Source organism: Pelophylax lessonae (genome assembly GCF_965119305.1).
Source record: "Pelophylax lessonae genome assembly, chromosome: 2".
Lineage (NCBI taxonomy): Eukaryota > Metazoa > Chordata > Amphibia > Anura > Ranidae > Pelophylax > Pelophylax lessonae.
Window position 1 is genome coordinate 577,845,118 of NC_138769.1, and position 24,068 is coordinate 577,869,185.

General features: G+C 41.5%; 1 protein-coding gene across 1 annotated transcript in view; it reads left to right on the top strand.

Annotated features, from left to right (window-relative positions):
* The window catches only part of ARHGEF25 (Rho guanine nucleotide exchange factor 25), a 548,945-nt gene that overhangs the window by 456,124 nt on the left and 68,753 nt on the right, over positions 1–24,068 (top strand). The window contains exons 5-6 of the mRNA XM_082245582.1: positions 5,467–5,594; positions 23,454–23,520. Coding sequence (XP_082101708.1) covers positions 5,467–5,594; positions 23,454–23,520 — 195 coding nt within the window. The remainder of the gene's footprint in view (positions 1–5,466; positions 5,595–23,453; positions 23,521–24,068) is intronic.

Consider the following 24,068-nt stretch of genomic DNA (forward strand, 5'->3'; position numbering starts at 1 on the left):
TCAGTGGTACGTGAGTCTTAAAATACAATTTGCTCTATTTTTAAGACTAATTAGTAAGGGATTGTCAAACAAAGGACAGATGAACACCCTATTTAATTCACCGCTTTTTTTTTTAACAGTGATCACTAGTGATGGACGAACATCGGCCAGAGCGGTTCGCGAACGTCCGCCGCAAATCTTCTCAAAAGTCCGCGAACCGCGAGTTCGCGGCGGGCCCAATTGACTTTAATGGGAGGCGAACTTTGAAAACCTTTAGGTCATATTTGCAGCCACAAAAGACGTACTAGCTGTGCACAAATAGTCCCAGCACATGGACAATGTCATAACAGAAGTATTGCAATTGAAAAAGTTGCCCTAAATTTTATTTTTTTTTTCTTTACAGCAAAAAATAAATATTTTTTTTTTCATAAATCAGCCAGAACTGACAGCAGCCGGTAAATACATTGTCTAATACATATTGGGTCCATTCACACATCGGTGACAACCACAGGATACCTGGCCCCTATAGTAAAGAGACTGTAATAGACCTTAAAACGACATTGGAGCATTTTAAATGACTTTTGTGGACATTGACATAGCGATTTGTGTGTGTGAGATCAAAATTAGCGATTTGTGTGTGACTGCAGCCGATCTCTAACTGCCCCTAAAGCAACCGCAGGATACCTGGCCCCTATAGTAAAGACACTGTAATAGACCCTAAAACGATATTGGAGCACCTTAAATGACTTTTGTGGACATTGACATAGCGATTTGTGTGAGATCAAAATTAGCGATTTGTGTGTGACTGCAGCCGATCTCTAACTGCCCCTATAGCAACCACAGGATACCTCTCCCTAAGCTCAAAAGATACTAGACCTATACCGAAATACCAGCCCTGGAAAGGACTTTTGTGGACATTGACAGAGCGATTTGTGACTGCAGCCGATCTCTAACTGCCCCTAAAGCAACCACTGGATACCTGTCCCTAACCTCAAAAGAGACTGTAGAAGGCCTATACCGAAATACCAGCCCTGGAAAGGACTTTTGTGGATCTTCACAGCACTATATGTGTCTAGCAAATTCTCCCTCATGAGCACAGCAGACCTCTCCCTACACTGGCAGAAAGCGGAATGTGAAATGGCCGCCAGATCGGGTCTATTTATAGGGTAGGGGGACTGTCCATGTGCTGGAATGTTTCAATTGGCTGTCCTGTTCCACCTGACGGCTGTGTCATGGGTCAAAGTTCTTCTGAATGAAAAAGAAAATGGCGGCGCGGACATAATCGAGAACATCGGCAAAAGTCCGACTTTTTGCGAATTTGCGAACAAGCAAAGTTCGCCGCGAACCGCAAGGCCATCTCTAGTGATCACCAAGTTTGCGTGAATTCACAAAACAAACACAAACTGCCTAACATATTTTAGTTGGTTTCTAAGGGCTTATTTAGATGTCAGTCCATTATTGCATCCATTATTTCCTAGCTCCTAGGAAATAGGTATGCTGATCATTCTGGTGTGAGTACCTCTTTGACGTTCTCCAGTCAGGGGCAGATGTTTAGCTGGCCAAACACTAGTAGGTTTTTGAACAAGCAAAAATATAATTTAAATATACTTCAAAATTTAGTTTCCTTTTAACATTTGATTTTGCAATGGATGTCATTTTCTGAACAAAAACTACATGCACTGTTTGAAATTTGTTCATTCGAGAAAACATTCCCATCCTGCTACTTCTAATTTTCTCATCATTGCAGTTGGAAATGACTGATAATTTGACCCTACTAACCACTAGAAAATGGAACAAATGTTTCTAAAAAAAAAAAAAAAACCACAAACAAAATTCTACTAGTGTATGGTCATCTTATCCTGCATCAGAATAAACCAAGTCTTGAAATAAGTGGAAGTCATTCCTGCTTAAGGCTCCTTTCACACGGGCGTTCAGTTTTATTTGCCCGATCAGTTCCTTTTTTTTTTTTTTTTTGAAACGGACACGGATGACACTTGTGTCATCCGGTCCGTATGTCCGTTTTTCATCCCATCCGTTTGTGGATGAAAAACTGACATAATGCATGTCTATGTAAATACGAATGTCTGCGGATGACACCACTGACATCCGTTTTTGCGTCCGTTACGTTTTTTGAACGGAAGAAAAAATAGGGTTCTCTTCTGTTCAAAAAAACGGAACTGAACGGAACTGACAAAAAACGGATGTCAGCGGATGATCATCCGCTGACATCCGTATTTACATAGAGATACATTATGTCCGTTTTTCATCCGCAAACGGATGGGATGAAAAACGGACATACGGAACGCCCGTGTGAAAGGACCCTAACTCACTGCAGGGTCCACCTTGTCAGAACACCTTTTCTTCTTGCTGCATTTATTAGGTTGTCTTAGATAACCGGTGAAACTAACAACTGATAGGTATAATCGCCAAACAGCCAACAGTCAGGGGGGATGCAGGATAGCTATAGTAGAGAGACTGTGAAGGGGTAAAGGAGAACATTACTGTGGAGGGAGTTGGTAAAGGTGGGCAGAGAAGGACATTACTGTGGAGGATGGGGGTAAAGAGGGCAAAGGAGAATATTACTGTAGGGGGATGATGTGAATGGGGCAGGGGACAGTACTGTGGGGGGGATGTGGGGCCATAGATGGGAGGGGGGTTGAAGATACTGCTGTGAATAAGCGGAGGTATGATGTGAGGGGGAGTTCAGAAGTCTACTGTGTAAGGGATGGGGGGACGATGTAAAGGGGGGCAGAGAACACTTCTATGAAGAGGTAATGGTGTGAAGTGTGGGGTTGTGATGTAAAATGGGAAATTATGATATGTAGGGGGAACTGAGGATACAGTTTGAAGAATAGAATTGAGATATAAGAGGAGGGGGCTATGATGTGAAGGATCTAAATCATCACACAAACATGTAATTAGGACCTTTGTTGTAGTAACATTTTTGTGACCGGACCTCCATGAATTTCAATTCAATACCCCTGCTCTAAAGGGTCCAGTTATATTATTACTGTCATTGACTCTTATTTACACTAAGGATTTGGGGGTCACAAGAATAAATGGAGGTAACAGATCACCAGGAAGTATCATATTTCCATATTGAATCAGTCATGTTATTGTGGGTGTGTGTAAATTTGTTTTGGAACTATGCCTGCAAATCATGCAAATCATGACCTTATTATTGACACAACTGGAAACCAAAGTGGGTCTCTTGATTATGTAGAAGTAAGGAAGGTTCTTATACTCTGCTGGCTCTGTACTGCTATTTGCAACATTTCTTCTGAACTCTAAACAGCCATTATCGGCCTACATAAGCCTTTTCACTGGATTGACACTATTTTGTTTGGAAATACTCTTTAGTAAATTTCAGAGATGTATAGTAACGAAGTAGAACTACTTAAGTACTGTACTTAAGTACCGAAATGCGGTATCTGTACTTTCCTAGAGTAGAATTTTTTTCTCCTACTTCTACTTTTACTTCACTACATTTTTTCGATGATTTCGATACTTCTACTCAAGTATTTTTTTTTTGTGCTGCATAGTTACTCGTTACTTTTAAAAAAATTACCACTGCCAGAACAGTAGATGGCAGGTTGCATAAAGCTAAAAAAAATGTGTATAATGTCATTTGTAAATCAGCGCATACGAAAATAAAGGCTGTGTATAATAAAAGCTGCTATACCAAATCTTTCCAATAAAAAGAAAATATGAAACAAACAAATAAATGGTGCTACAGCGCTTAAAGTGCATCAAGAAACTACTAACAAACACAGGTTAATCATTTGAATAAATCATTTGAAATAATAAAAACCAATATGATGTTCAAACTTTTGACTTCTTTCTTTAATAACTACATAACACAGTACTTGTACTTCTACTTTCAGTACTTGAGTAGAATTTTTTTTTCAAAACTACTGGTACTTTTTACTTTTAGTACTTAAGTAGCAAATTTTTTGAAAAAACTACTTGCAATACTTAAGTAAAAAAAATGTTGAATACTTTAGTACTTCTACTTAAGTAACTTTTTCTGCGAGCACTTCCACTTCTACTCAAGTCACTTTTTGATCGAGCACTTGTACTTTTACTCAAGTAGAAATTTCGAGTACTTTATACAAGTCTGGTAAATTTCCACCAGAAATGCCGATACCTTCCTCAAAACAGCAAACTTTTGATCTTGTGGGTGTCTTCTGACCATTGTGATTCTTCAATTTCTACAGTAAGAGAGAAGTATTCTTAAATAAGCAAACCAAAACCATTTCTGCATCCCAAGGGGGTTGTGGGCTGGGTAGTGGTTGGAACCTCTGGCATCTCAGCTGCTTTGCCACTGGTATATATTAACCACTTTACAACCGGAGGATTTTGCTGTCTTCCGTCCAGGCCACTTTTTGCGATTCGGCGCTGTGCGACTTCAACTGACAATTGCGCGGTCGTGCGACGCCGTACCCAAACGAAATTTACGTCCTTTTTCTCCCACAAACAGAGCTTTCTTTTGGTGGTATTTGATCACCTGTGCGATTTTTACTTTTTGCGCTATAAACAAAAAAAGAGCGTTTATTTTGAAAAAATAACAATATTTTTCACATTTTTTTATATGAAATTCCCCCCAAAAAAGATGTAAAAACCAATTTTTTTAAAAGTTTTTGGCCAATTTGTTTTATGCTACATATGTTTGGTAAAAAAAATCGCAATAAGCGTATTTTGATTGGTTTGCGCAAAAGTTATTGTGTTTACTAACAAAGGGAAAGATTTCTGTCATTTTTGGTGTTTTTTTTTTAACGCGTAATGGCGGCGATCTGCGATTTTTTTTGCGGGACTGCGACATTGCGGCGGACAGACCGGACCCCTGACTGACATTTTTGACACTTTTGGGGGTACCAGTGACATTACTGCAGTAATCAGTGCTATATATATGCACTGTTACTGTAAAAATGACACTGGCAGGGAAGGGGTTAATTTTATTGGAGAGGGAGGGGTTAATGTATGCCTGGTGCTTACTGACGTGTAGGGGGGGAGGTGACTATGTGATTCATGGACAGATCGGATGTCCAGCTATGCTGAACAGTCCGATCTGTCACTCCCTGTCACTATGGAGATCCGCCCGCTGTGTGTAATCTCCAGACTCGATCCCCGACGATCGGGTAAGAGCAGCGGCGATCGCCGCTGCTCCTCCCCTGGCCCGACTCCCGCTGTGAATGAAAACAGCGGGAGCGAGCCTCCGGCGGCGCGCAAGCGCCGCCCAGAAGGGGAGGAGTCCAGTCACGTTAATACTACGTGACTGGACGGGAACGAGCCACTCTGCCGCAGTAGTATTACCGTGAGCGGTAGTAGAGTGGTTAAGAGGTTACCACCCAGGCCCTCTGTTCTCTAGACATGAAACGCATGCCAGCTCTTTCTACTTCTGTTAATCACAGCAATTAATTAATTCATAAAAAAGACAAATATGGTTTTGTCTATAGAAGATGGATTATTTATTTTTTTTTTTTTCAGGATCCGCACACACCCTACCTCCCAGACTCCAGAAAGAAAGAGTCTATAACTTCTGAAACGTCTGTTGTTTCCTCCTATTCCCCTGAAGAAACAGAAGAAGAAAGGAAGAGTGCCTTAGAAAAGAGTATGTAAGTGAGTCCTTTTTGGGGCTTATGGGGAATGGGCCTTTACTCATCTTTCTTCTAGTAATACTAATAACACCTAATACATCTGGGTGAGTTTCTAGTAGTAAAGTAGGTCAATAATATGACATGATTGTCATTTGATTTGCCCAAATTAGTTGATTACCCTTATAGGTATAAGCCGTTTTTAAACCCTAACATTCACTTGCCTCTCCTCTCATAATAGGTATACAGTGCCTTAAAGAAGTATTCCTACCTCTTGAAATTTTCCACATTTTGTCATGTTACAACAAAAAATGTAAATGTATTTATTGGATTTTTTTTGTGATAGACCAACACAAAGTGGTACATAATTGTTAAGTGGAAGGAGAATGATGAATGGTTTTGAACATTTTTTACAAATACATATGTGAAAAGTGTGGCGTGCGTTTGTATTCAGCCCCCCTAAATCAATACTTTGTGGAACCACCTTTCACTTCAATTACAGCTGCAAGTGTCTTTGGGTATGTCTCTAACAGCTTTGCACATCTGGAGAGTAAAATCTGTGCCCTTTCTTCTTTGGGAAATAGCTCAAGCTCTCTCAGATTGGAGGGTCTGTGAGCAGTAATTTTTAAATCTTGCCACAGATTCTCAATTGGATTTAGGTCTGGACTTTGACTGGGTCATTCTAACACATAAACATATGTTTTGTTTTAACCCATTCCATTGTAGCTCTGGCTATATGTTTAGGGTTGTTGTCCTACTGGAAGGTGACATCTTTTGCAGACTCTAACAGGTTTTCTTCTAAGATTGCCCTGTATTTGGCTCTATCCATCTTCCCATCAACTCTGATCAGCTTCCCTATACCTGCTGAAAAAAGCATCCCCACAACATGATGCTGCCACCACCATGTTTCACCATGGTATGTTCACGATGATGTGCAGTGTTAGTTTTCTGCCACACATTTTGCTTTTAGGCCGAAAAGTTCAATTTTGGTCTCATCTGACCAGAATACCTTCTTCCACACGTTTGCTGTTTCCCACACATGGCTTTTCGGAAACTGCAAATGGGACTTCCTATGGGTTTCCATCAACAATGGCTTTCTTCCTGTCACTCTTCCATAAAGGCCAGATTTGTGGAGTGCACGACTAATAGTTGTCCTGTGGACACATTCTCCCACCTGAGCTGTGGATCTCTGCAGCTCCTCCATAGTCTTCTTGGATGATTCTCTGATTAATGCTGTCCTTGCCCGGCCTGTCAGTTTAGGTGGACGGCCATGTCTTGGTAGGTTTGCAGTTGTGCCATACTCTTTCCAATTTCAGATGATGGCATACCTTCCAACTTTTTGAGATGGGAATGAGGGACACCTATTAGCAAAAGTATGTAGGCATAGGACACACCCCCTGCCACACCCCCTTAAGGGAGAATTATACAAAAAAAAATATTTGGTAAACCAACAAGTTTTTTTTTTCCCCCCCACTACTATTCCTTTATATTGGCTTATGAATGTCACAAATGCAGCAATTTAGAAACTGGATAAAAGAATTAGCACTTGGAAACACTTTTTGATAGATAAAAAGTGCATTTCATATACATCTCTATAGATCAGATCAAAATGAGGGACAAATGAGGAGGAAAGAGGGACAGGGGGACTTTGTTCGGAATCAGGGACAGTCCCTCGAAATCAGGGACAGTTTGAAGCTATGTGATGGATTGAATGGTGCCCTGTGCGATGTTCAAAGCTTAGGATATTTTTCTATAACCTAACCCTACTTTAAACGTCTTCACAACCTTATTTCTGACCTGTCTGGTGTGTTCCTTGGCCTTCATGGTGCTATTTATTCACTAATGTTCACCAACAAACCTCTGACGGCTTCACAGAACAGCTATATTTATACTGGGATTAAATTGCACACAGATGGAATCTCTATCGAAGGCAATAGGTTCAACTAGATTTTAGTTAGGGGTATCAGAGTATAGGGGGCTGAATACAAATGCACGCCACACTTTTCAGATATTTATTTGTAAAAATGTTGGAAAACCATGTATCATTTTCCTTGCACTTTACAATTATGTGCCACTTTGTGTTGGTATATACTGGTATGTACTGTAATATATATATATATATATATATATATATATATATACAGTATCTCACAAAAATGAGTACACCCCTCACATTTTTTTGTAAATATTTTATTATATCTTTTCATGTGACAACACTGAAGAAATTACACTTTACTACAATGTAAAGTAGTGAGTGTACAGCATGTACAAACAGTGTAAATTTGCTGTCCCCTCAAAATAACTCAACACACAGCCATTAATGTCTAAACCGCTGGAAACGAAAGTGAGTACACCCCTAAGTTAAAATGTACAAGTTGGGCCCAAAGTGTCAATATTTTGTGTGGCCGCCATTATTTTCCAGGACTGCCTTAAACCTCTTGGGCGTGGAGTTCACCAGAGCTTCACAGGTTGCAACTGGAGTCCTCTTCCACTCCTCCATGGCGACATCACGGAGCTGATGGATGGTAGAGACCTTGCGCTCCTCCACTTTCCATTTGAGGATGTCCCAACAGATGCTCAATAGGGTTTAGGTCTGGAGACATGCTTGGCCAATCCATCACCTTTACCCTCAGCTTCTTTAGCAAGGCAGTGGTCGTCGTAAAGGTGTGTTTGGGGTCGTTATCATGTTGGAATACTGCCCTGTGGCTTTTAGTATGTAACAGTATACGTTGGCATTCATTGTTCCCTCAATGAACTGTAGCTCCCCAGTGCCAGCAGCACTCATGCCACCCAAGACCATGACACTCCCACCTCCATGCTTGACTGTAGGCACGACACACTTGTCTTTGTACTCCTCACTTGGTTGCCGCCATACATGCTTGACACCATCTGAACCAAATATGTTTATCTTGGTCTCATCAGACCACAGGACATGGTTCCAGTAATCCATGTCCTTAATCTGCTTGTCTACAGCAAACTGTTTGCGGGCTTTCTTGTGCCTCATCTTCAGAAGAGGCTTCCTTGTGGGACGACAGCCATGCAGACCAATTTGATGCAGTGTGCGGCGTATGGTCTGAGCACTGACAGGCTGACCCCCCACCCCTTCAACCTCTGCAGCAATACTGGCAGCACTCATATGTCTATTTTCCAAAGACAACCTCTGGATATGATGCTGAGCACGTGCACTTAACTTCTTTGGTTGACCGTGGCAAGGCCTGTTCTGAGTGGAACCTGTCCTGTTAAATCACTGTATGGTCTTGGTCACCATGCTGAAGCTCAGTTTCAGGGTCTTGGCAATCTTCTGATAGCCAAGGCCATCTTCATGTAGAGCAACAATTCTTTTTTTCACACCCTCAAAGAGTTCTTTGCCATGTGTTGCCATATTGAACTTCCAGTGACCAGTATGAGAGAGTGAGAGCGATAACGTCAAATTTAACACACCTGCTCCCCATTCACACCTGAGACCTTGTAACACTAAGGAGTCACATGACTCCAGGGAGGGAAAATTGCTAATTGGGCCCAATTTGGACATTTTCACTTAGGGGTGTACTCACTTTTGTTGCCAGCAGTTTAGACATTAATGACTGTGTGTTGAGCTTTTTGAGGGGACAGCACATTTTATACAATCTGTACACTCACTACTATAAATTGAAGCAAAGTGTCATTTCTTCATTGTTGTCACATGAAAAGATATATTAAAATATGTACAAAAATGTGAGGGGTGCACTCACTTTTGTGAGATACTGTATATGTGCATATTTGGGCTGTCTGAATATGCATGGTAATGTGCTTGTCAGATAAAAAAAATTGATCTGTCTGATTAAAGCAGTGGAACCGTGCCTGCATGTACAGCTGCTGTATAAAGTTAAGTTAAGTGGGTAAGGGACTTGTGGTTTCAGAAATGCCTTTGATGATAGGAATGCTGGGCCATTGGAGATATGGCTAAGTTCATTGATGATAAAGTCTGTGGTGAGGGAAATGCTGACCCACTGATAAGTCCAGAGGAAAAGAAACATAGACTTGTAAGAAGGCTTTCTCCAGCACCTGACAATAGAAGTGCATTCCGGGGGATGTGACCAATCAGTAGCAGCTTCCTACATTATCAGCTCCTAACTTTGATTTAAAGCATGGCTAGAGTCTGCTTGCAGTGATTACTGAGCTGTTTATGTTTAATGGGTGGTGTCTCTTCAGCAAAACATTACTCATTAATCCAGCAAGTGATGACATTCATGTACTATATCTATTTTAAGTAAAAGGAATGGGGTTTAACATTACAGGAATCAGTGCTTTGCCCATGCCAGTAAACTCTTCGTGTAAGTACATATAATTCATGGTATATAGGATCTACAGTATCTACATTTATTAAACAAAAGGTTATGATTTATAAATTTGATTTCTGACTGGAAACATATGGCATGGCGATTTTTTGCATTTGTGCATTGCTTTCCTATCCAATAAGTGACGGTTCACACTGGTGCGATGCGGGAACCCTGTAAATCCACTGCGGGTTCCCGCATCACACCCAACTCGCAGGCAGTTCAAACTGCCATATGTGTACTGCTAGGGGTGTCAATACAAAGTTAATGACACCCCCAGATTAGTTTGCATCTCGCAGTGCGAACTGTAAATTCGGACAGGAATCGGATCGCATAGGTGTGAACACCCATGCAATCCAATTCTGGTGCGGACCAAAAAAAGGGTCCTGCATGACTTTGGTCCGAATGTGATGTGAATTCAGCCATACAATCTGTATGGCTGAATTCACATTGCACAGACATCACATTTGATTTGCAAAGGAGTGCAGTGCGAATCACATGCGATGTCTGACATCGCTATAGTATAAACCGGCACTTAAGGACACAGGAAGTCTTAAACCTTTGGGTTTACTGTCACCTACAGAAAGATTAAACACTGCCAAAGAAATTAAGTGCTAAGAGGATGGATGACTTTTCTTAATTTCTGCTGTTGTAAATATTAACCTGTAATGTTTTTTTCTAGCATTTTTTTCTTCTCCATTTTTACTCTACAATCAAGACTCTTCTCTACATTACTGCTGGAGGTTTCGAATGAGATTAGCAGCTAAAAAGAAAGGAGGCGCAAACACCTAATGCATTACCCTTCGACAGCTATTGAAAATGTATTATAATGCCAAAAACATACTCACAAACATGAAGAGCTCTGAGGAAGGGAGAGTGTCTCCCGAAACGCGTCAACGGTTCTAGCACAGGGGCGAGTATGTTTTTGGCATTATAATACATTTTATGTCGAAAGGTAATGCACTAGGTGTTTGGGCCTCCTTTCTTTTTTGCTTTTAGTATTTGGAGTTTCCCCATCTGAGAGTGGCACGCCTACAATTCCCGATAGAGTGAACGTTTGGGTTGTATAGTTGTAAGATTAGCAGCTGTCTGGTGAAACCATTCTGAACCCGGTTTTTGGACTGTACTGCATCCAGGGCCCTCTGGACTGGACATTGAGAGGTTAACCTGAAAGTGACCTTTGGTCATTGACCCTCGCCTGTTACCAGCTGTCTGGGTTTAAAAAATATTGAGTCCTAGTCTTTTACCCTAAGCTAATATATTGTCTATACAATACCACTGTAACGGGTGCTTTTAGCTCATGCACTGTCAAGTCAGGGGCTGCTTGCATCACACCAATTGAGGGTGCCGACGTCTGCAGCCTGGAGTCTTGTCTTCTAATTTTAAAGTCTTTCCTGTCTTTGGAGTCCCTCTTAGCTCTGTTGGGTGTATCTGGGTTCTTTGCTTCCTCACCTGAGGTTGTTACTACTGTCATGCATGATCTAGTTATTTGTTGAATCTGGCCCCTTTTTTGCTGTGCTCACCCGATTGAAAGAAGAACATCTCGTTGTTGCTTCTTCTGGTGCTGTTTCTAACCTTGGGTTTTTCCTTTCCATCTGCCTTTTCAATTGTTTTTATATAATGTTTGCATTAAGGCTTTGAATCCATTTGATGAGGATTTCAATGAGAAGTGGTCAATTCCCTCTGTGGATCCTGCCATATCTTGTTAATTGTATCTCAACTCTGACTGTGATATTACTTTGCCAGACCATTTTTGACTGGACAAAAGCTCTTAAAAGGGATCTAACCTGAAATTCAATTGACCCACTTGTGGACACATGGAGAGGATGGCTGTGGCATTGAATCTTATCTGTAATGGCTTGCTGGAAGCCTCTCTCCTTCTCTCTCACGTAAGTTTCCTGTTGGTGCATATGCATAGGGCAAATCGGCTAATGTGCTGGACAAATAAGCTATGTTTTTTACGCATTCCCTTTGTGGCACAATGCCTCCCGGACCAGCCCTAAATGTTCTTAATAAGGATGTTACTGGTGGTAGGAGCCTAAGGAGCAGATTGCAAAGTGCTGCTCTGACCATCAAGAAATGTCCCTTTACTTCTATATTCCTGTTACTTTAATCCCAACTTGGGACTCATGGTAGGCTCTTTTGAGGCAGTTCTCTTTTTCAATTTTACTCCAGACCTCCACATGTTTTATCATTATAAAAAAAGTCCTGTTTGTGGACAGATTGATTAGGTTGACACTGTGAACCAGGCTCACAAATCCTTGTTGGCCTAAGCAGATGTTGTATGACTTCTGGTAAGACTTCTAGCAGATGACTGTCCAAAGGGCCGATTTGCCATCCTGCTTCTTAAACAGTTGCTTTGGGGACTTTTAAGATGTCATTATTGTAGAATCATAGATGCATAACCATTAGAATAACTATAATAACTATTGCAATATAAAATAACTATTGTTTTACAAATATCTCTGAAAATCATATTTTGTCAAACTTCTAGTATTCAGTGTACCTTTCACCATTCCATGAAACTGTGGAAATCTAAGTTTGTTCCCCTTACTAGTATCACTCCATCCTCCTTAGTCCAACTTTGGTAGTGATTTTTCCTAAACATGATACAAGACACTTAAGTTGAACTTGCAAGTAGAAAGAGTCTGATATTGACTTATAATATCCCCTAGAGTCCCCTGTGACACCAATAGTGTATGCATTTGGTACCACACGTATACAGTTTGACCTATACTCTCTTATACTGTCTGAGGAAGCACACTGATGCCTGAGAAATGCGTAAAGCAGTGCCATCATTCTACTAACAGGTATTGGTGCTTTCTGAAAGAGAAATGGCTTATGTCAACAAAAGAATTTATAAACCTATGTGGCAGATGGTACAAGACATACATATGGGTAGAACAAATATTCATCTTTCCCATCTGAGCATTTGTGGATCCCGTAAATTTAGGATGTTTGATAAAATGTGTTTTTTTTCTAGAATAATGACACTTTAACCACTTAAGCCCCGGAAGATTTTACCCCCTTCCTGACCAGGGGGTATTTTGCGATTCGGCACTGCGTGACTTTAACGGACAATTGCGCGGTCGTGCGACGCTGTACCTAAACGAATTTGACGTCCTTTTTTTCCCACAAACAGAGCTTTCTTTTGGTGGTATTTGATCACCTGTGCGATTTTTTGATCACGCGCTATAAACAAAAAAAGAGCGTCAATTTTGCAAAAATAACAATATTTTTCACATTTTTTTATATGAAATTCCCCCAAAAAAAAAGTAAAAATCAAAATTTTTTAAAATTTTCGGCCAATTTGTTTTATGCTACATATGTTTGGTAAAAAAAATCGCAAAAAGCGTATTTTGATTGGTTTGCGCAAAAGTTATCGCGTTTACTAACAAAGGGAAAGATTTTTGTAATTTTTGTTGTTTTTTTATTTAACGCGTAATGGCGGCGATCTGCGATTTTTTTTGCGGTACTGCGACATTGGGGCGGACAGATCGGACCCTTGACTGACATTTGTGACACTTTTGGGGGTACCAGTGACATTTCTACAGTAATCAGTGCTATACATATGCACTGTTACTGTAAAAATACACTGGTTGTGAAGGGGTTAACTTTATTTGGAAGGGAGGGGCTGTGTGTATCCCTAGGGGCGTGCTTTCTACTGTGATTGGCTGTGGCTTGAGCTGTAAGGACACTGATCAACGGATCTACATACTAGATCCGTTTGATCAGTGTCTTTACAGCGAGGAGAATGACAGGCAGCTTGTTTACACAAGCTGCCTGACATTCTCCCTCTCCCCCGCCGATCGCCGAGTGACCGGCGGACATCGGGTCCGCTGGTCACACGCGCGGGGGGGTCCGTGACCACGCGGGAGCGGGAGCGCGCCTTCGGGGGCGCGCGCTCGCTCCCTAGACCCTCACAAGCTAGTGACGTAGCCCTACGTCACTTTGCCTGTGAGGGGCTGACTGCCGACGTAGATCGGCGTTAGGCAGTCGGCAAGTGGTTAAAAGTCTCTAAAGCGATTGTTTTGAATTTTGTATCATAAAGTTGGGATTTGGTGTCCTGATTTCCTGATCTAGAATAAGGTAATTCTTCTTCTTGCTCACTTGCATTAATAGCATGGCTCTTGAAGCTTGGATACTAAGGGACCCACCACTGGTAAATAGATTGTTCACTTTGCAAGGGCAGTTGCATATTGCATGGGAATTTCCTCAGATCTTAGGGAATGAGGTGAAGCTCTGCTGGCTTCAAATAGTCAATAATGAGCAGGAAAAATGCTATTCTTTTTGCCTTTTGTATTATTCTTGGTAAATATTCTTATTCTGACTCCAATTGTTGTAAAAGTGACTTATTCCTTGCTGAGACCTATTCCTGGCCTGTATAAGCAGATATAATCATCACCGGAGACAGTTGTTATCAGATAGCTGAACTCACCAGAAACCGTTTCTTTCCATATACGTAGGTTTTATTGCAAGCAGTAGGTATAGCAGACAGCAAAATGTGGCAGATGATTGAAAGATGGTATCTGCAGGTCAAAACATGGTAATGTGTTCCCGAATGCGAGCAGATTGTATGAAAGGACTAGACAGATGTGGCAATCTCTATCCCCACAATTATAAAGAAGCAGGAACAGGAAATACATCATCAATGGGAGGGGACTGGAGGCAACACAAAAGGGAAGACAGAAAGGCAAGTGCAACAACCGAAATAACCACAAGATGCCAGTATAACGACCAATTATATAGACATTACCATAACTATGCATTATATTATATCTTACATATTGGTGTAACAGCACAATGCTTTTACCATATTCACTAAGCTCTGGGGAAAATTCCCATGCAAAGTTTATCACTCCAGGAATTTCTCTGTAGGGCAGATCTCCTCCTCCCTGCAGTTGGGTCAGGACCAGCATTTTTATTTTTTTTGTTCACCACCAACTATTCTTTTCGTTCTGTTTCAGAAACTGTTGGCTTCTCACACTTTTATTAGGATCTTTGTGCAGGGGGGTTACCATGTGCTTCCCCCTGTCTGTGGCCCCATAGACTCTGAACCTGGTTCTCTCTGCTTCAGAAGCCATCATCTGATCCCACTGGAGACATTCCTCTCTCTCCCCCAAAGTTTTTTTTCCTTGTAGCTATTTCCTCTTTGAGGCGAGTGTCGGAACTGGGGGGCCTTATTTGGCAAAGAACCCTTTTTGGTCTTTCATAGGGGACCAGGTTGTGTTGAGACCCAGGGCTACCTTCTTGCCTAGAATAGCCTCTGCCTTTCACCCTAACCAGGACATTATTCTCCCATCCCTTAATCTGGCTGGATTTTATCCAAAGGAAATTGCCTTCCATTGTCTGGATGTGGTTCAGACAGTGCAAGTCTGTTTCTCAACCAATGATTCCCATATTGTCATTCCAGATGGGCCTTAGGAGGGTGCCCTGCTTTTCTTGCCAGCTGTTCTATGGCTCAGACAGGCCATCATTTAAACTTACGGTAAGGGTTAGGTTCTCCTCTTTCTAGTTAAGGCTCATTTTGCTAGGTCTGTGAGCTCTTCTTCTTCTTTTCTGTATCAGGCAACAGTTTCCCAGGTTTGTAAGGCTGCCACCTGGTAATCAGGTAACATGCTCTCCCAATTCTGCCAGGTGGGTGTGTATGAGTCATCTGATGCCAGCTTTAGGCGTAAGGACATTCGGGTGATTCTTTCAGTTGCAGATGGTCCCTAGTATCTATTGTTTATGCTGGGCCTGTTAGCTTTTGTTTACTGTTGCCTATCTTGTAGCTGGACTGCTTTTGGTTTTCCTGAAGGATTAAGAATTTCTGTGTCTCCCACAATGGACAAGAAAGAACATTTTTTGTACAGTAAAATCTTTTTCTTGGAATCCATTGAGGGACTTCTTTTTTTTTATAATATAAATATAAATATAAATATATATATATATATATATATATATATATATATATATATATATATATATTAGCATTTTATTCAAGTTTCAATAAACATATAGTGATCAAAATTCAAATCTTATTATACAGATTAATAATCATGTATAAGCGTTACAAGTAAACTTCCTATTTTAATAACCCAGCACTGTTGGAAGTGTTAGTCTAGGGTTAGAGATAAAAAAAAGTACATCGCTCGCATATGCGGCCACCTTATACCAGAGATTAATCGTATCATCCTGTCTCTGATACCTAGGTATATCAGAGTTTCTAACATTAAACCCCAATCATTCCTATCGAAGGCCTTTTCGGCATCTACAGACAACAATATGGCCGAAGTCCCCTTTTTTTTCCCTTTGTGCATCAAAAGGAGTGACTTAAGGAAATTCCCCTTCCCTTTATGACCAGACACAAATTACACCTGATTGCTGTGTATCCATTTCGGGAATAAGGGTATTATTCTTTCTGCTATTATTTTAGCAAAAAATGTTTATGTCCGTGTTTAAGAGGGAAATTGGTCTATAACTTGTTGGTGCTGTAGGGTTTATCCCCTCCTTCACAATAAGAGTTATGTAGGTGAGCAAAGACTCCTCTCTTAAATTCTCCCCCTTTACCACTATATTAAAGTTTTCGCATAATTTCAGGATTTTTTGAAACTTTTTATAATACAGAATCGAGTACCCATCAGGACCCGGACTCTTCCCCAAGGCCATATTCTTTATTGCCCACCTCGCCTCTTTGCATGTGATCGGGGTCTCTAGATCTTCTAACTCCCCTCTGGGTAGCCTTGGGAGCCTGAGCTCCCGCAGATATTTCCTCGTTGCCAAATCTTCCTTTCCTCTCTCCCTACCTTCCTCTATCTGTCTCACATTATAAAGCTGGCTATAATATGAGTGGAACACTTGAGCAATATCTGGGGATGAGTGCACTATCTCCCCATTCTCCTTTTTAATCTTAGAGATATAGGATGCATTTTTTTTCTCCCTTACAGCCTTTGCTAGCCATTTCCCAGGTTTATTTCCCCCATTGATATTTTTCTTTCATGACTATATGAAATGCACCTTTTGCCTCCTGTTCCATGAGTGCCGCCAACTCCACTCTCTTCTCAAATTAGTTCTCGGTTCTCTGGAATACCTTGGGGACTAGTTCATTGTTCTAATGTGTGCATCTCCCTAAGTAACTGATTCATCCTCCTTTTTTTCCCTCTTTCTTTGTGTCCGAATGCCTATTAATATCACCCTTATATAAGCTGTATGTGACTCCCATAGGGTAGACTGTGAGATCTCTGGTGTATCATTAGGAAACTCTCCAGCTTCTTCTCTACTCTCTCAACTATCTTAGAATCTTGAATGAGCGAGTCATTCAGTTTCCAAGCCCTTTCTCTAAATACTACTAAAGATAGATCTAATTGTACTATCACTGGGGCGTGGTTGGAGAGTGTGATGGATCTAATTATCGCATCCTTAAGGGAGGCTAAAAGTTGATGTTCTATTAAATTATAGTCGATCCTTGAATAAGTCCCAAATACTGAGGAGTAGCAAGTAAAGTCTCTAAGTTCCGGGTGTCTAACCCTTCACGCATCCACCAGCTGATACTCCCCCAATGGTGTGGGCTGCCTGGATCATCAGGTGGTATTGGGGGTTCGAGTGGCGGTCCGTCTACTCCAACGTGGGCACGCACGTCATCACGCATCAGAGCTCCACCCCCCCCCCCCCCAAGCAAGCTGAGATTTCTACCTTGCTTCCACTCTGCTTTCTGTTCTAAACTCATTGAGAGATTGCTTTGCTACAGAACTGGGGCCAGCTGATAGTAGGAGGGGTTTACTCTGGGCTGGTCTACGGTTTTTTGTTTGCTAGTGTCCAGTCCTCCTGTAGGTGGCAGTGTAGCCTGAAGGTTTAGGACTTTTCTTGTCTCTTAATGGACTCCAAGAATAGCAATCTTATGGTGAGGTGAGTGTAAGAAAATTATATTTTTAAAGGAATAGTTAGACATTTTACCAGTTTTTACATGTTCTCTTTGAGCCTGTTAAGGAGTTTTTTTCATACTAACTTTAAATGTTGCCTGGGTTATTTCTGTCCTGTCTGAATCTTGTTATCTATATAGAAGGTGGGGTCAAATTTACCAAGTCTGAAAAAAAAATCCTTAGAGAGGTTCTAAACCAGGGGTTTCCAAACTTCCTAAACAAAGGGCCAGTTTACTGTTCTTCAAACTTTAGGGGGGATGCACTGTGGCCAATGAGAGTAGAAAATGTCTTGACGACAGAGGGAGAAAAAGATGCCCCATTATTGCTATTAAGGGGAGTAATAATGCCCCATCGTTGATATCCATGGGAAAAATAGTGTCCCCATCATCGGTGTCGGGCCAAGGTCATCCAGCGCCCAGGGCAAGGATGCCAAACTGCGCCCCCCCTTCCCTTCAATAAACCATTGCGCCCATGGCAACCGTCCCTCCTGCCCACCCCTTGTCCCAGCCCTAGTGCGAGGGTCATATGAAATGGCCTGGGGGGCCACATTGGGCCCCCGGGCCTTTTGTTTGACACCTGTGGTGTAGGGACTAATGCCTCAAGGGCCAGATAAAAGCAAGCAAAGTTCCAGATCCGGCCCCCGGCCTGCAGTTTGGAGACCACTGTTCTAAATCATTCTCACTTAAATAGATTTTTTTTATTTTAGCTCCCTTTCTCATTCTATCTGTTACCCTTCAAAAACACAGGAATTGATGAGAGATTTCCTAAAACAAAAGTGGCTTTAAAGTGGAAGTGGAGGAACCAAAGAAAGACATAACTGTTGAAAGAAACCAATCAGCTTCCAGTTTTGGTTTTATTTTTTTCATTTGTTTAATTAACTGAACATGTGAAGTTCAAAGCTGATTGGCTACCATGCAGAGTTGCACTAGATTTTGCACTCTCCAGTTTTAGTAAATAAACCCCATAGTCCAGCAGAGAAAGTCCCCTTATAAATGGTAAAACTTGAATGTACAAAAAATACTTCCAGTCTTAAACTATGTAGTGGGGGGAGGTGTGTATGTGGCTACAGAATGTCCAATCAGTCATATATGGAAAATTTGCTCCACTTACCACCTAATTGGCATGACACAGAGAGTAACTTTTGCCACCAGTCAAGCTAGCCTTACATAATTCAATTTTCCTATAGATTTACTTTCAGCTATGTTGTGCAAAAGCCTGCCTGATTGCATACCAATTGAAAGTGTTTAGGATTGACTTCATTGGTAAATCTAAAGGAAAATTGTACAAAAAAAATTGTATAATGTATGGGAAGCCTTTCCCTGTGTTGGTGGAAGGGCGAGGTGGAAAAGCACTGATGTCACTGGAGCGTTCCACCTCCTAAGTATACCTTGCACCTTGGTGGAGTTGCTTTAATTTTTTGCTGTGCCACCATTACAGCTCATAGACACTGTATTGTGTGTGTGTGTGTATGTGTGTGTGTGTAGCTTTAAATAAAATAACCTCTCAGTAGTGTGGGTGACAGAAAATTAGTAGCTCCAGCTGGCGTTGCTTAAATACTTTTAATAAGCAATGAAGGTTTGAAACAGCAGTAAAAGCTTGTAAATGTGCATTTACGGCAGATTAAACTAAAAATTTTAGACAAGCGTCACTAAATAGTTTATGATTAAATGTAGTTTTATTTAATACCAACAACATTTCATCCAGATTTCTCTTTTAGTCCAATGAAAATTAAACCAATTTGAAATTATATATTTTCTTGGAAATGTGTGTTCTATTAGTAATTAAGGTAAAATTGCCTAAAAACTGCAATTTCTGTTGTAACGTAACTTTATGGCCTCATGCACACTGGACGTTTTTGGAGCTGCTGTTAGCAGCGTCAGACGTTTTTTTTTTGCAGCTGCAGAATGCCCATCCATGTTATTCTATGGCCTCATGCACACATAGAGCTTTTAGGAGCTCCCAAGTGGCATAGGCGTTTTACAGCTCCAAAAAAAAACCCAGGAACTGTGCGTTCTGGAGCTGCAGCGTCAAGCTGTAAAAACGTCTGACTCTGCTAAAGGCTGAATAACGTTGCTTAACGTGCGTTAAGCCACGTTATAAGTTTTTTTTTCTTCCATTCAAAATCAATGGTTCCCTATGGGAGCCTATTGATTTGAATGGAAGTCGCACCGCAAGTCGGACCAGGGTCATCTGGCGGCCACGCCCCTAATGGCTATATAATAAGCTGCAGAGACCGGCATAATCGCCGGAGACGTCGTCGTCGGAGGACCGGAGGAAGAAGAAGAGCCGACAGCAAAAGAGCAGAAGACCGGAGAGAAGACAAGACAAGAAGAGCGGACAGCAAAAGAGCAGAAGACCGGAGAGGAGAAGACAAGAAGAGAGGACAGCAAAAGAGCAGAAGACCGGAGAGGGAGAAGACGGGAGGAAGATTTTTAATAAACTTTCCAAAACGTCTCCTGTCGTTACTTACACACACTGCCTTTTATGGGGTGAATGGGTAGGGGTACAGTGTACCCCATACCCATTCACATAGGGAGGGGGTCCGGGATCTGGGGGGCCCCCTTGTTAAAGGGGGCTTCCAGATTCTGATGAGCCCCCTTCACGCAGACCCCCACAACCCTGGCTCATCAACATGGGGGCAAGGTGCTTTGAGGTGGGGGGTGCAGAGCCCCCCCTGCCCCAACGCACCCACACCCCCCCATGTTGAGTGCGTGTGGCCTGGTATGGTCCAGGGGGGGTGGGGCCGCTCGCTCGTCCCCTCCCCTTTTCTGGCCTGCTGGGCTGCATGCTCGGATAAGGGTCTGGTATGGATTTTGGGGGGGACCCCACGCCGTTTTTTCGGCGTGGGGTTACCCTCAAATTCCATACCAGACCCAAAGGGCCTGGTTTGGAACCTGGGGGGGAACCCCACGCAGTTTATTTCCCCATTTTGGCGTGGAGTTCCCCCTCAAGATTCTCACAGCCAAGTCGCGCCGCAAGTCGGATCACCCTGATCCGACCTGCGGTGCGACTTCCATTCAAATCAATAGGCTCCCATAGGGAACCATTGATTTTGAATGGAGGCAGAAAAAACGCTGCTAACAGCTACTGTGGCCAAACGTGCAATAACGCTAATGGAAAAAGCTACTGAAAGCACGTTTTTACAGCTGCTGTTTCCCGGCGTCAAGAAACAGCTTTGGAGCTCATTTTTATGACGCCCTGTGTGCATGGAGCCTATTGGTTATACAAATCTGAGTTAAAATTGTTTTCTAGAATTTGCAGTAGCTGTCCTTTACAATATAGTCTACAACAGTTATTAATAGCCTAATGCTTTGTTCAGACCTTAGAATAGAAAATCATGGATTTAAAGGATCATATTTTTCAAAGTATTTACATACATGTAAAAGAGTCCTGGGTGCCTATCACTGAATACAGTAAAACCTTGGATTGAGAGTAACTTGGTTTGAGAGCGTTTGGCATAACAAGCAACATTTTTTTTTTAAACTTAGACTTGATAAACAAGTGATGTCTTGATATACAAGTAGCGTCATGTCACAACTGAGTATAAAAGAGAAGAGAGGCGCCTCTAAGTGTAGCAATATGGTTACATTCAACCACTTCCGGACCGCCCGTCACAGTTTTACGTTGGTACTTTGACGTTATTATGTCAAGTAGTTAGCTGCCATGACCCCAGTATTTTTCTAAACGGCGGGCGGTCCTCTTTCACATAAGGGTGGTCCTAGTAGTGGATTCGCTGCAGGATCACCTTTATGGTCGGTGGGAGAGGTGTCCCCCCCCCCCCCTTCTGCCGCTTCCCCGTCGTTTTCCACATTTACCGGAGCAGTCGGTAGCAGGGAAAACAATCCTCTCAGGCAAGAAGTCGAGTGAGGGTAAGATGGCCCTCACTCGACTCTATGGCCTTGGAGGACTGGAGTGACGTCATACGTTGCTTCCTAGGAACGGTTTTAAAGAGCCCATTTTTTTTCATCATCTTCTTTTATTTTACTTTTTAGTGTAGGTGTGAGATTTGAGGTCTTTTTGACCCCAGATCTCAAATTAAAGAGGTCCTGTCATGCTTATTTCAATTACAAGGGATGTTTACATTCCTTGTAATAGGAATAAAAGTGATCAAAAACATTTTTTTTTAAAAGGACAGTGTAAAAATAAAAAATAAAAGATAAAATAAATAGGGAAAGAAAAAATTAAAGCGCTCCGTCCCCGTAAGCATACGCATACACAAGTCGCACCCACATATGTAAATGGTGTTCAAACCACACATGTGAGGTATAGCCGGGATCGTTAGAGCGGGAGCAATAATTTGAGCCCTATACCTGCTCTGTAAGTCTAAACTGGTAACCTGTAAAAAATTTTAAAATGTCGCCTATGAGGATTTTTAAGTACCAATGTTTGTCGCCACCAGCGTACCTAATTTTGAAGCATGACATGTTGGGTATCTATTTACTCGGCGTAACATTATCTTTCACATTATAGAAAAAAATTGGGCTAACTTTACTGTTTTCTTATTTTTTATTTAAAAAATTTATTTTTTCCAAAAAAATTGCATTTGTAAGAATGCTGCGCAAATACGGTGTGATAAAAAATATTGCAACAATCTCCATTTTATTCTCTAGGGTCTCTGCTGAAAAAAAATATATAATGTTCGGTGATTCTAAGTAATTTTTTAGCAAACAAAAATGATTTTATCTAAACAACAAGTGTCATAAAAAGGCCAGGTCCAGAAGTGGTTAATGAAGATACAATATTTAGCAACTCACATGGTTGATGATTAAAACAGGCACTTCTAAGTATGCAGGCATCCAGGGTAAGGCTTTTCACATAGACCATCCTCCTCGTCGCCATCAACGTCATCTCTTCCATGCTGCACTCCACGAGCGCTTCAAGCCTCGCTTTCAGATTGCTCTACTGTAGGGTAGTCTTCCCCGTCATGATTGCAAACTGTCAGCGGTGGGGAGGACGGTCTATGTGGACAGCTTTACCCCAGATGCCTTCATATTTAGATGTGCCTCTTTTAATCATCAACCATGTGAGTTGCTGAATGCTGAACCTTCATTAAATGTAACCATATTGCTACACTTAGAGGCTCCTCTCTTCTCTTTTATACTCTGTAGCTCCTGCTGGATTTTGCTTCTAATCCCCTTGTAGAGGCGCCATTTGTGGATGGACATTTTATGGTTACACAACCGATCACATTGCTATAATCTTTTTTTTTTTTTTATGGACTATAAACTGAAAGATTTATGAATAAATGGTTTTGGAACGATTTATCTGAGTTTCCGTGATTTTTTCATGGGGAAATTTGCTTTGGTATACGAGTGCTTTGGATTACAAGCATGCTTCCGGGAACAAATTATGCTTGCGATCCAAGGTTTTACTGTATTGTAGAAAACACATCCAAACTGCTGCATTCATTATTGTGGTGGGGTGCTGGAGAAGTCAGTTCACATCTGTCCTTAAGGCTATTCTGTTACCAAGGGATTGCAGGGTTTTTAATTGTTCTCCTTCCAGTGGTAAATTGTTTACAAACCTGGGAAAATCCAAGATTTCTCTCCTTTCTGAACAAGTGACCTTGTAAACAATTGTAAGATCCCATATACATTATCCAGGATTTTATATACAGCATATATATATTAATAACTTCTTCCATTTTTTTGTACACTGTACAGGTATGTTCTAATGGAGTTAGTAGAAACTGAGAAGATGTATGTGGAAGACTTGGGCCAAATAGTAGAGGTAATACTGTATGCTCTTTACCTTACTTACTAACAGGCACAAATGTGTATTAACTTACAGCAGACTAGCTTTGGAGGAAACATTACAAATCATGTTCTAAAGTGATGCATCCAGGTATGCTCTATTATTCACATCATTTGATAAATGAAGACATTAAAATAGCCACAGATATAAAATGACAGACATGTCAGTGTCTGGCAGATTTTTGTTTGCCCAATGGCATATAAACATGCACACTTGTATGTCCTTTAACTGTTCTCTGCCCCCAACAAAGCTTCTCTTTTGTGAAGAAAAAAAAAAGGGGGACGGAAAAATTCCATCTATGCTTTTTCTTGATTGGAGTTGCGCCAAGGTGGTCAATAACAGTTACAGACAGGGCCGTCTTTAATATTGATTGGGCCCTGGGCAAAAATGTTCTTGCATTAGAAGTGATGGTCAGAGACGGCGGACATGGTACAGGAGAGGGTCAGAGGCTGCGGACATGGTACAGGAGAGGGTCAGAGACTGCAGACATGGTACAGGAGGGGGGTCAGAGGCTGCAGACATGG